The sequence below is a fragment of the Rhinolophus hipposideros genome, assembly GCF_964194185.1.
Source record: "Rhinolophus hipposideros genome assembly, chromosome: 11".
NCBI classification, from domain to species: Eukaryota; Metazoa; Chordata; class Mammalia; order Chiroptera; family Rhinolophidae; genus Rhinolophus; species Rhinolophus hipposideros.
This window is the reverse complement of record NC_138057.1, coordinates 77,357,181-77,368,936: the sequence shown is the minus strand read 5'-3', so window position 1 is coordinate 77,368,936 and position 11,756 is coordinate 77,357,181. Positions and strand designations below refer to the sequence as shown.

Genomic DNA, 11,756 nt, shown 5'->3' with positions numbered 1-11,756 from the left:
GCAGACTCAGCTCGGCTGCTGTGACCCAGGGGGCAGCCTCCAGCTTTACTTTTCAAAGGTCTCCCAATCCCCCTCCCCAGGGCCGAGGGCAGGACCTGGTACAGCTCCTCCTTGGTCACGTAAGGCTTTCCCTCCGAGCTCAGGGCCCGGAAGGCGCTCTCGATCTCCTCGCTGGACTTCACGTTCTCCGTTTCACGGCTGATCATGAAAGCCATGTATTCTTGCAGGGAGACGTGGCCGTCCCTAGGAAGGGGCAAGTGCAGTGAGCGGGGGGCAGCAGGCGCTGTGGGCAGAGCTGCTTCCACCGCCTCCCCAGCTCACCGGTTTGGATCCACAGTGTCCAGAATTGCTTCGAACTCAGGGTCGGGTTCCCCCTCCTCCACCATGGGCAGGTCGTAGCCCAGAGAGCGCAGGCAGGACTTGAACTCCTGGTGGTTCAGACGGCCAGATTTGTCCTTGTCAAAGTGTCTGCAGCACAAAGCCGAGGGCGGCTCAGCACACAGGCCCTGCTGCTGAGCCCAGCTCCCCCAGCCAGGGAGCACAGGTACTCACTTAAACATCATGCTGAACTCTTTGAGGGCCTCCTCGGTCACGCCTGTGGTGTTCCTAGAAGAAAGAAGAGAGTCAGGGCCCGGGCCCTTTGCCGCACAGCAGGCATCTTACCCTGACGCTGGGCGCAGGTACCTGGCCTGGATCTGCTGCTCCAGGTTGTGCTGCATGCGCATGCCCAGCTGGTCCAGCTGGTCCCACTGCTGGGCCAGGCCCACCGTGCTGTGCTCTGTGTACTTGTTGTCCAGGATCAGGGCCTCCTCCATGGCGGCCCCCAGGTCCTCGATCTTCTTCAGCTGACTTCTCATGGCTCGAATCTCCTGGTGCTTGCGCTGTAGGGGTGAGCAAGCAAAGATGCAGGGGACGGGCTCCCGCCTCAGTCACCATGCCCAAGAGCCCGTGTAGCAGCCCTCCCAGCCTGAGGCCTGCAGGGTCTGATGGGAAAGGTGGGGTGAAGTACAGACATCCAGCAGCCTCCGCAGAGGGATGGATTTTAGCGTGAGCATCACAAACCCGTGGGCGGACCTGGCTGGGAAAGAGTCCATACCGAGGACCAGAGGTGCCGCTCCCTTTCTAAGCAGGGCTCCAGGGAGCAACCGTCAAATACAGACTATTTACAACGATGGGGGCCAGGCTGCTTAAGTGAAGGGAGAGAGACACCCAACTAGCCCACCCTGTGCCCAACTTGAAAGCAGGAAGGCCTGCTGGGTGGACGGCTGAAGGGTCTCAGCTGGGCTGGGAGCCCTCGGGGCACTTACTTTGGTAGCTTCAAGCTGGGATTCAAGGGTCCCGGATTCTTCCACCATGCAGGACCTAAACACGGAAGCACAGTGAGGCAAGGGGTCCTTCCTACAGGCCTGAAGTCAATAATCAGGTGACACAGGTCTGCATCTTGAATTTTATTAAGGAAACAACCTATCTGCTGCTGCCTATCTTCCTAAGTGGCCGGGGAGCCGCGGAGGGCAGGTAGTATGTGTCCTGTTTCCGAGAAGCTGCGGCGTGATGTGACGTGCCACCTGCCCAGGACCAACTGGTGGGCCACGACTGAGCCCCACCCAGCCTGCTCCCTGCTCCCGGGCCAGGGCCCTTTCTCGTGGCTCCTCAGACCCAGCCAAGCTGTGTGACCTGGCGACTAACCCCAGCGAGGCCTTCGAGGGGTACCTCAGAACAGAGAGGGCTGCAGGCCTGACAGTGCACACCCTCTGCGCCCTAGGGGACATGCCCGGTGCAGCCCCGCCAGCTGACAGACAGGGAGACCCTAGGGAGGAGGGGAGGCTGACAAGCTGGTGAACACCTCCCAGAAATCCCCGGAGTCTCCTGCAGGTTCCTGAAGAGGGGAGCCACATTCTAGACTGAGGGACAGCAGTGGGGGGAGATGCAGTGAGATGACCCCTCAGATAGGGAAATAGTGCTAAGAGATCATGACCAGATTTAGGTTTGGAAATGGTTCTAATTCTGCGCAAAGGAGGGAGGTGGCTGTGACTAAGCCCCAGACTGAGGTTCCATGATCTAGAGACGGCCAGAGCCAGAAACTCCTTCCAGGGTCAAGTTCTGAAGAGCAGGGGACTGGGGAGCCTTCATCTTCCTGACATAACATGGTGCAAGGTCATAGAAGGCTATCAGTGAACAAAGACGACAAACGGGTTGGGGTCGCATGCAGGGACAAGTCACACTGTGCGCATGTCCTTGGTGGGATTTTAGCCCAGCCTCTCCTGTACCCACATTTGCTCCAACCTACCCTTTGAACGCCTAGCGAGCCAGGGTTAGCTCTGAAATCTCCCCAAGTTCAAAGTGTCTAGCAAAGCAAGGCACCAGGCTTCCTCCTAATCTAGCAGATCAGACTCATAATCACGCCATGTCCCCCAGGGCAAAGCACACCCCCAGGACCTGGGGGCAGGAAGCTGGGTGCCGGTGCAGTGGGAGGAGGACAGACCCCTCCATCCCAAGCGGCCGAGGGCGGTGGGTTAGTCAGAAAGCGGAGCCGCCTGGGGAAGTCAAGAGTGCACAGGGAAAACCACAGTGAGGTAAGAAGAGAAATAAGAGGAGAAAAACCTTCCAGACAGATCATCCCCAACTTCATACTGATAGACACGAATGACCCGACGATACGCTATGCTATTCAAAGAAAAGAAACCAAATGAATACACCGAAGGAAGGCGGCGGCGAGCATACCGAGACAGACACACCACAAGGCCCAAGCTGGCAGTGCGCAGGCAGGGACCTGGTGGAGGGGGGGCCGAGGGCCAGGCAGGCAGCCTCGGGGCAGCTCACACTGGGAATGGGCAAGACGGGGCAGGGCTGGGGAGGAACCGCACGGTACGGGCAGCATGGCACCTTACAGCAGACACAGGCCCAGGGGCCCAGGAGGAGAGCAGACGCCAGGGTGGCTTACGAGCTTCAGCTAGAAATGGTCCAAGTTTTGACCCATTCTGCCTTCAGCACGTGGGGTCGGATCAGCGTGGGCCTACTTCTCCCGTTGTCCGAGTCACCTGTCTGCTGGGCCTTAGGAGCACTGGGCTAAGACACTGTGGTCCCACCAACCCTGTCCTTGGCTGTGGGCCTGGGAAAGTGCACAGGTGACGGACCCAGGCAGAAGCCAAGGCCTTGAGAAGAGGCCCCTACTGGGACTGGGTGGGATGGCACTTCTGCCTTCTATTAGGACAAACGACACCTGTCTGTGTCTCCCTGGGAAACCCGGGGGAGCTGGGGGCGAGGTCGCTGCCCCGTTGGGGACTTACTGCACCAGCCTGAGCCCCCTACACCTCATCCCGCTTTACGCCCGTGACCTCCTAAGGATTAAATACGGTCCCACTGGAAACATGGGGAAGCAGCAGACGAGAAGTCCAGTATCATCCCATGGCTGAACCAGCATGGGGATTCCCAGAGGCTCTGGCCTCCTGGCTTGCTCACATCCTTTACCCAGAAGCCCTTGGAATCTGAACAGGAAGATGGGAGTGGCTCCCCTCCCCAGACCACAGGGTGTCAGGGACAGCGGGCTGTGAGGTAACGCACACATTCCTTGTAAGGTGACAGGGACGGGGCAGGGGAAGTGCAGCCTGGATTCTCCGAAAGCCAGGCCACAGGGGGACAAAGGGCAGAGGGACAAGCACACGAGACACCACACCATGAGCCCGGAGAAAGAAGACAATATTAACCCATCGAGGAGATATGTTCTGTGGAGATGAGATCCAAGCAGCCACAAGACAAGGTGGTGTCCAGACAGCAGCGGTCAGGAGGCGGCAGACACACGAAGACAACAAAGAAGAGAAACAAAACCAACAGCGTCAGTGCCCACACTGTACTCAACCCCGGACCGGTCGTCACTGAGTTGCTGCTCAGGGCGACCAGACCATGCCCGGTGCCACCCAACCCGGGACATCTGGCAACTTGATCTTTGGGAAAAGCACCACCCTTCCTCTGCCTCCCGGGCTCCTAACCCTCCCTCCCATAATTACCAGCATGCCTTCTGCCTTCATGCAATGCTCCCCGCCTCCCTGGAGCTGGAGGCCTGGGCACTGAGCCTGGGGACCAGAGTGCTCCCAGGGCTGAGCAGGGGGCAGGGCGGGCACCTGGTCTCCTGGATCCACTGGTGGAACGCGTTGGCGTGCTGGGCGAACTCCTGGCGCAGCTTGTCATTCTCCTCCTGCCGGCGCTGTTCCTTCTGCAGCTCCAACTCCCTTTCCTAAGAATCACAGGGAGGCAGAGGCCACGTCAGCCCTGGCCCTTCCTACACAGACAGGCTCAGGATGGAGACGGCTCTGCCCGTGGGAACGGGCAAGCTGGCCTTAACATCTGACAGGGGCAGGAAGTAGTTTTCTGAAGCCGGAACACAAGAAACAATTGTTCCAGGGTCCAGGAGGGCTGGATGTCAACCTAAAGACAGTGGGAAGGAGTCTGGGAGACACTGAGTGAGCTCAGAAGTCTCTGGCTGCTCGCAAACCCCCAGACCTCTGGTATGATGTGCCATGGAAGTGACTAGTGATTTCTTCCAGGGCGGCTCGACTGACACATGTGGTCACGTCTGATAAAAAGCACCACGCTTCGTCCTCCCGGGACTCCCAGGCCGGCAGCCTGGGCAGGAGTGCAGGGAGCAGCGGGCAGGGCACCTTGATGATCTTCTGCAGGTTCCGCCAGGTCTCCTCCAAGGCCTCCATGGTGAACCAGGTGTAGGGGTTGGAGGCCACGCGGAAGCTCTTGATCTGACGGTCCAGCTCGGCCAGCTGGTTGAAGTCGGCCTGGGCTGAGCTGAGCGAGGAGCGGAAGGCGTCGTGGGCCTCACGCAAGGCTTTGATTTCTTCCAGGGAGTTGCAGCGCACTGGGTCTGTCAAATCCTCCTCTGCATTTTCGAACCAGCTGTTGAAGGCAGAAGCCTTTTTGGCAAAGGTCAGGAAGAGGTCCTCCACCTGAAAGCAGAGGTCGCCGAGTTAGGACAGTGGCCAGGGCTGGATGTGCCATCCTTGGGCAGGGCGAGCAGCAGGGTGTGGGGGCAGGAAAGGCAGGGGCAGGGGTGTCAGGGGTGTCAGGGGCAAGGGTTCCTGGGGTGTCAGGGTCCAGACGGCACACGCTGGTTTGCCTCCTTTCCCTCACTTCCACGTGTGAAAGCCCTGCGTCTTTCTTCTCTGGCTACCTGTCCCCCTTGGTATGGGTCAATTCAGCCCGTCCGAATGGCAGCCTCACGAGGGCAAGGGCACCTTTGCCTTGGTTTAGCTGCCTCCCTGTGCAGAGCCTCGGTGCCAAGCGGACGGCAGAGCATGGTGAATGGCAGATGGGTTTGCCTCCCCTGGGCATTAGGCTGCCTTAACTGGGCCCAGCCAACCTTACCTTGCGGAAGTGAGTCTGAGCCTCCAGCAGCTTCTTCTTCCGGGTGGCAGAGTTGGCCAGAAGCTGGCTCCACCTTTTCATGAGGGAGGCGTGCCGGGCCTCGATGGCCTTTGACTGAATGTGCTTGGCAGCCAACAGCTGGTCTTTGAGGGCAGTGATGTTGGCGATGCCCTCCTGCTGGAAGGCCTGTAGGCCAGCATCAAAGGTTTCCTGGAACAACATTCAGTGACCGCCGTGAGGCGGGAACTTGCTCTTTCTGGAAGCCTCAGCCAGACTGTCAGCCCAGAGTCCCCACCTTCTGCCCCTCGGTCACACCTGCCACTCTTTCGCATGTCCCTCCGGCTGCAGATTACCACAGCAGCCTCCCCGCCCCCCGCTTTTTCAGCCTCAGGTAGACTGAGGTCAGACACCTCTTGAATGTTAAGGCCACGGCACACAGCCTGGTCTGGAAGCTCCCTGATGACCAGGACCGGATCTTGTTTGCTGCTGAGTCCCGAGGGCCTAACGTAAACTAGTCAAATGTCTCAATGAAAGATGCTGACATTCATCTCCCAGGAAATACTATTTGAATAAATTTCAATCAATCAACAGAGTGGCCACAACTGACCTGTTTGGTAAGGAGAGTTTGGACAGAAGATAGATCTCGGCCATAATCATCTGTCTTCAAGCTGTTCTCCTTTTCACCTAGAAAACCAAGCATGGGAAATACATCTCTCCTTCTAGTGAAGTGAGATTAAGTTAAAAGAAAAACAAAACAAAACAAAACTGAGGCCACTGTGATTGTGTACATTTCAATTTCAGTATTACTAACAGCAGTCTCTGAACCCACGTGAGCTGGCTGCTCCCTGCACCCCAGACCCCATTCTCCATCTGTGCCATGAAGAGATGTGTTCAGTCACTACTTATGTCACTACTTATGTGACAGCAACTACTAAGGTCACGTGGGTCCCAAAATCAGTCTAGTAACTCCTCCCCCGAGAGCTGAGGGCACTCTGGACCCCTGTAGCTAAGGGGAGGTGCTGATGCAGCTTGGTGCCTGCCGCTGGGCCCATTTTGTTCGTGTTGTGACATCCTCTGCTGCGTTCACCATCCCAAAGCCTGTTTTGGTAACCCCTGTGTTGGCCTAGTGCTGAGGCCCCAGCTCTCTGGGTCAGAGCCAGACCACACTGGCTCCCTTCTGCCTGCCTCCAGTGGTCTGCCCTGGTGGTGCGTTTGCTGAAATGCCCACGTTTGATTAGTTTCTTCTCTGCAGAAGAAAACCCACTGCACAGGGAGCAGACGAGCTGGGGCTCTGGAACAATCGTCCTGGCCTGGGCGGGTAAGAAACCTGGGGCCTCACAAGACCGTGCTCACCGATCCAGGACTCCACCACGTCAGCTTTCCAGTTGAACTGCAGGAAGGCCGAGTTCTCATCCAACTTTGCCTTCCTCTGGGCGGCAGCTCTCTCCAAGTCAGATACTTTCCCATTCAAGCCCTTCATCTTTGAAGAGATGTTCTCCTCGTGGTGATTGTTCTAGACCAAGAAAAGAGGGCACACTCCTGTCAGCCTCAGCGTCCACTGCGGTTACCTGACCTGCACTCTCTCTGCCTGGAGGGTCTCAATTTCTGGCAGACGGGCCACATGTGCCTCATCCACCGCCAGGGGGAAGAAGAGTGGGCAAGGCTCTGAGAGCCACGCAGAGTAAAAGCCTTAAGAAGATGAATACTGGGAATTCCACACAAAGGAATTCATTAATTCTAAAGAAATAATGAGGAATGTACTGAAATGTTAAGTCACGATGCTGGATTCATCAGCATTATTTTTGACAGCAAAAACCTGGAAAAAGCCTAAATAATTATTAGTTAAATAAAATACTATACATCCAAAGAATGGCTATTATACATATGCAGTATCATCCATATGCAATAAAAACAATGGTTCAAAAAATGTTTTGACACTGGGGACTGACAATTATGAAGTCCCAAACCTCTGATTCAGTCTTGGTTAAATCTGGATTTCAAAACACTCCATAACTCAACACAAAGTTTACAGAGAAACTCAGGAAGGAAACAGAGATTGCTGCTGAGAACAAAGCACTGGACCCTTTGCCAGAGGCTGGAGTATATTCACCAACCAGTCATGTCACAGGTTTCACGAGCAGAGAGCGCTGTCAGGTGTGTGTGTGTGTGTGTGTGTGTGTGTGTGTGTGTGTGGTGTGTGTGTGTGTGTGTGTGTGTGGTGTGTGTGTAGTGAGTTGTACACTGGCCTCACCTACACCTGTACATGGTCTGTGAGGGAAGTAAGTTTCATGTTAGTTTGTCCCTGAGGGGAAGGACACAAAGCTGGAGTGAGTGGATTTTCACCTGATTGTTATCTCCTCTGGACCAAATCTCTAGTCTCAAGGCCTGAGAAATGATGCAGATTCTGTGATGAGAAATCTTATTTACTCATCATGTATTTGTGACAGGAAATTGTAACTGTTAAAAGTTTGTCTTCCAGAGCTGAATGCTCATCTCTGCACCTAAGTGACAGGAGATGATTCCCTCGTGACCGATGGGGACACTACATGTCATCTGGAACCTCACCGTGACAGTGACTCGACTTCACGGTGCTGAGAGCACCAAGACCCTTTATCCCTTTATTTTTTGCTTTCTCCCCAAACGGCTGTTGAGCAAAATAAATGTTGTGATTTTACCAGATTTATTTCTAAAACATCCTGTAGAGCAGCCAGGTTTTAGATAGTTTTATGGAGCAATGTAATCCAATCAGACAGGCATCTGTTTCACCATGTGGGTAGCTGTACACGTGGGGAGAAAAGGTCTGGAAGGCTGGGCACGAAGACCTGACCCGTGAGCTCCAGTGGCAGCTCGATGGGTGAGTTTTATGACTTGCTTACTTGTATTTCGTACTATCTCTATAAAGAGCTTTATTACTTGAGAAAGGAAGAGAGCAGCCACGTGGGAGAGCCAGGGTCACAGAGGATCAATGGGGACACTTCTCTGCTTTAATTGGGGCAGAAAAACATATGTCATAGAGAACCTTTACTGACTGGCTTCCAAAAGGGGGCACACAGCCGGCTAATGGCGTCATCTTCCTTTTCTTTAAGGAACACAGGAATGGAACTGCTACTGGTCTCGTGCAAACCTCTGCGTGGCGACTAGACCGGGGCGTGAGCTCTGTGGGGCATCTGTGGCATCAGCATGTGGGCACCCAGCGTTGAGAACCGGGGTCTTACCAGCGGGACAGGCTCACCTTCTTGATGAGGTCTTGCCCATTAGTGCAGACGTCGTGCACACGGTCCTTGTGGACTGTGAAGTCTGTCTCGAAAGCTTCATGTTTCTTCAGTAAGCCCTGGAGCGGAAGCAGCAAGGCCGACACTGAGAGCCTGGCATGTGTCAGTGTGCCAGGACAGGGACAGAGGGGAGCAAAGCTGGAAGGAGCGTGCCCTCACACGCATCACAGCATAGCTGGGGACTAAGGTGACACACAGGCACAGAAATAAGTATAAAGGCAGTAAAACCAGGGTGCAGCGAGAGTAACCAGCGGGGGGCTGGGTTGGGAAGTGACATCAAGGAAGGCTTTTCTGGAGGGGGTAAGGTTTTGCTAGTCAGTCAGTGTCCCTCTTGCCCTGTAGGAGACCACAGAATGACAGGAAACAGCTGGTGACACACAAGCAGAACAATGCATCTCTTCTAAGGTTTAACTCGAGCACGTCTCCTCAGGTGCCTTTCAGTTTGGTCTTCTCCTCAGAACCATCAAAGCACCGGAGACAATGCCCTTTGTGTTGGCTTATAGAAAACGCGACCATGCCGAGTAGGAAAATCCCTTAGTCCAACTCAATTCTACCCACATCATGCTGACAATCTGCACAGGACCCACTGGCGGGGTATGGCTCACGGGCTACCCTGATTCTTGGGAACACACACTCTGCTTCCAGAGCTGGTGACACGCATTCAGGAACGTTCCACTGTAATGTGCAGCTCCTCCTATCCAGAGGGGAGTCTGCTCATCCGCCCTGTGACCTGGGCTGCCAACAGAGGCATAGGGATGGACACTACTATGTCCCGTCTGACACTAGGCTTAGGACTCCTTCCAGACTCTGCCTCTGCCTCTCTCAACACTGCATGAGAAGCTGGGCTTCCTTGCTGGCAGATGACAGGCTGTGTGGAGGGGAACTGAGACGTCCCAGCCAACAGCCGGGAATGGCTGCCCACCACACGAGTGACACCACCATGGATCTCAGCCCAGCTGCCCTCTGCCTCATGTAGCTGTGTGCGGAAGCCCATGTGAAAGCAGCACAGGGAATGTCCCCCAATTCACAGAGTCATGGGAAATAAGAAACTGCTGTTTTTAGGGTTGATACAGATCAACAGTTAACCAATGTATTTAGAAAGTATGCTGTGTGTTGTATTGTGTTGCCCAAAAAGATATGAAGTCCCAACCTCTGGCACCTATGAAGGTGGAAATGAGGTCTCTGCAGAGGTGACCGAGTTAAGGTGAGGTCATCAGGCTGGGCCCTAATCCAATACGACTGGTGTCCTTATAAGAAGAGGGAAATGTGGACAGATGGACCCAGAGAGGAATGCCATCGGAAGACGGCCACTGACACCAGAGGCAGAGACTGGAGTGAAACAGCCACAGCCATGGAATATCTGGGCCACCAGGAGCTGGAAGAGGCAAGGGTTCTCCCCTAGCAATTTCGGGGAGCAATCTGTGTTGCTAACATGTGGCTGATTACTGCCTGCCTGACAACAGGGCTTCATGAACCGGGGTTCACAAAGTCACGCCACTTTTGTCTCCAGGGGGACAATGTCTCTAGCGTAAGATCTTGAGGGCAAAAGTCAACCAACGAGAGCTTGGCTGCTGCCTCTGTGCCTCCCTGCAAGACCAGAGCACTGACCAGGCCAACAGGACAATGGTGAGCAGCACGCAGGTGCTGAGCGGGGAGGCAGGCAGCGTGCCCTGTTTCTCTGACCTGGATGGCAGCGAGAGTGTCTCCATAATCCTCACTGGCCACCAGCGTCATCTTCTCATTGATCCAGGCTTCCTCCTCTTCTACATTGGCTACAAACTGCTGATATTCCAAGGACTCTTCTAGCCGCTGGCCCCTGATTACAGGAGACACAAAAAATCAGCCAGGACTTATTCCAACTCTGATTCTGACAGCTAACACACGCTTAAAGATATAAATGATAAGTGTCAGGTGTAAATGGTTCAGCCAAGCCTTCTGCGTAATACAAAAGAACACAGTGCAGATCAAACAGTAAATTCTGGAACCATAGGCTGTTTCCAGACTCATATAAAAGAACCAGCTCAGCATGCTTGAGGCGGTTCTGGAGCAAGCCAGTTGTGGCAGTGCCACCTTCAAGGCCAGGGACTAGGAGGTGCCAGGAGGGCCCGGAAGCTCCTCCGAGCCGTCGGGCTGCTCACCGAGCCGTGGCCAGCTTCTTCAGCTCTTTCCAGTGCTCCACAAACTGCGCCAGACGCTGCTGAATCTCCTCCTTCCCGATGGTGTTATCATCAGACAGCTTCTTTCCAGTGTCCAGGACACCCTGATAGGCAAGAATGAGCAATCAACAGCTATCTCCTGTTTCTAGATGCTTCCAGGAAAAGGCCTCAGCATCAAGTTCAGAGCTTCTTCCCGGTTTGGGATGAGGGCCCACAAACACTGCAGAGACCTCAGGGACAGGAACGGGGCAAAGGATTGCTTCGTCCAGAGGCCCCCTCACCTGAATCGCGGGTTCGTGGGCAGCCAGTTCTGCCTCCAGCCGTTTGTGTTTCTTCCTCAGGTTCTGAACGCCCGTTAAGTCTCGGCCATAATCCTCGGAGCTCACCAGCAGCTTCTTCTCCCTGAAGACAGGCAGGCGGTCAGGCTCTCCACCGCCACGTTTTCAACTGGAGATGTTTGGTCAAAAGAGCTATGATGCCCTTCAGCTACAACCACCAATCTCTCCAGGAAAAGGAAAATCCTTGCCAGTCGTCTGGCAAACAAAAGCCTCTATTTCCCAAATGCACAGTGTCCATGTCTGAATAGGGGAGCACCTGCTGTGCTGACCCCACAGAGGGCTGGGGTGCCCTGGAGAGCAAGGAGGCGCCAGTGCAACCGCCCGGTCAACCCTACTTCACTGCATATACACACAGCACCTATGGATTCTAAAGATATTGGTCTACTTTTTTAAAAAGTGAGGAATTAAGAGAGGTTTTTTCCGAAAATTGGTCTATTTACATGCTACATCAACTGGAAAAGGGAGACTGCAACTTTGGGGGGAGGGAGAATTAAAAACAAACTCCTTCCTTCAGGAATCAATCTTGCCCCGAGGTCTGACTGTCTCTTCTAGGCAGGAACTCATTTCCTCAGGGACCACAGGGCAGGGTGTAGACAAGGTGTAGTGTAACCACCAGGCTC

At 54.6% G+C, this 11,756-nt stretch overlaps 1 protein-coding gene across 16 annotated transcripts in view; it reads right to left on the bottom strand.

Moving 5' to 3' along the window:
* Positions 1-11,756, bottom strand: part of SPTAN1 (spectrin alpha, non-erythrocytic 1) — a 59,889-nt gene that overhangs the window by 709 nt on the left and 47,424 nt on the right. For 9 of the 16 annotated variants that reach the window (XM_081065982.1, XM_081065973.1, XM_081065980.1 and 6 more), the window contains 16 exons: positions 11,080-11,200; positions 10,781-10,902; positions 10,326-10,458; positions 8,603-8,701; positions 6,724-6,883; positions 5,978-6,054; positions 5,371-5,580; positions 4,656-4,952; positions 4,119-4,231; positions 3,705-3,722; positions 2,602-2,664; positions 1,308-1,362; positions 685-881; positions 553-606; positions 322-468; positions 96-243 (listed from right to left, as the gene is read on the bottom strand). In XM_081065982.1, the coding sequence (XP_080922108.1) occupies positions 96-243; positions 322-468; positions 553-606; positions 685-881; positions 1,308-1,362; positions 2,602-2,664; positions 3,705-3,722; positions 4,119-4,231; positions 4,656-4,952; positions 5,371-5,580; positions 5,978-6,054; positions 6,724-6,883; positions 8,603-8,701; positions 10,326-10,458; positions 10,781-10,902; positions 11,080-11,200 (2,014 nt within the window). The remainder of the gene's footprint in view (positions 1-95; positions 244-321; positions 469-552; positions 607-684; positions 882-1,307; positions 1,363-2,601; positions 2,665-3,704; positions 3,723-4,118; positions 4,232-4,655; positions 4,953-5,370; positions 5,581-5,977; positions 6,055-6,723; positions 6,884-8,602; positions 8,702-10,325; positions 10,459-10,780; positions 10,903-11,079; positions 11,201-11,756) is intronic. The other 7 variants (XM_081065978.1, XM_081065974.1, XM_081065977.1 and 4 more) reach the window with 1 other exon arrangement.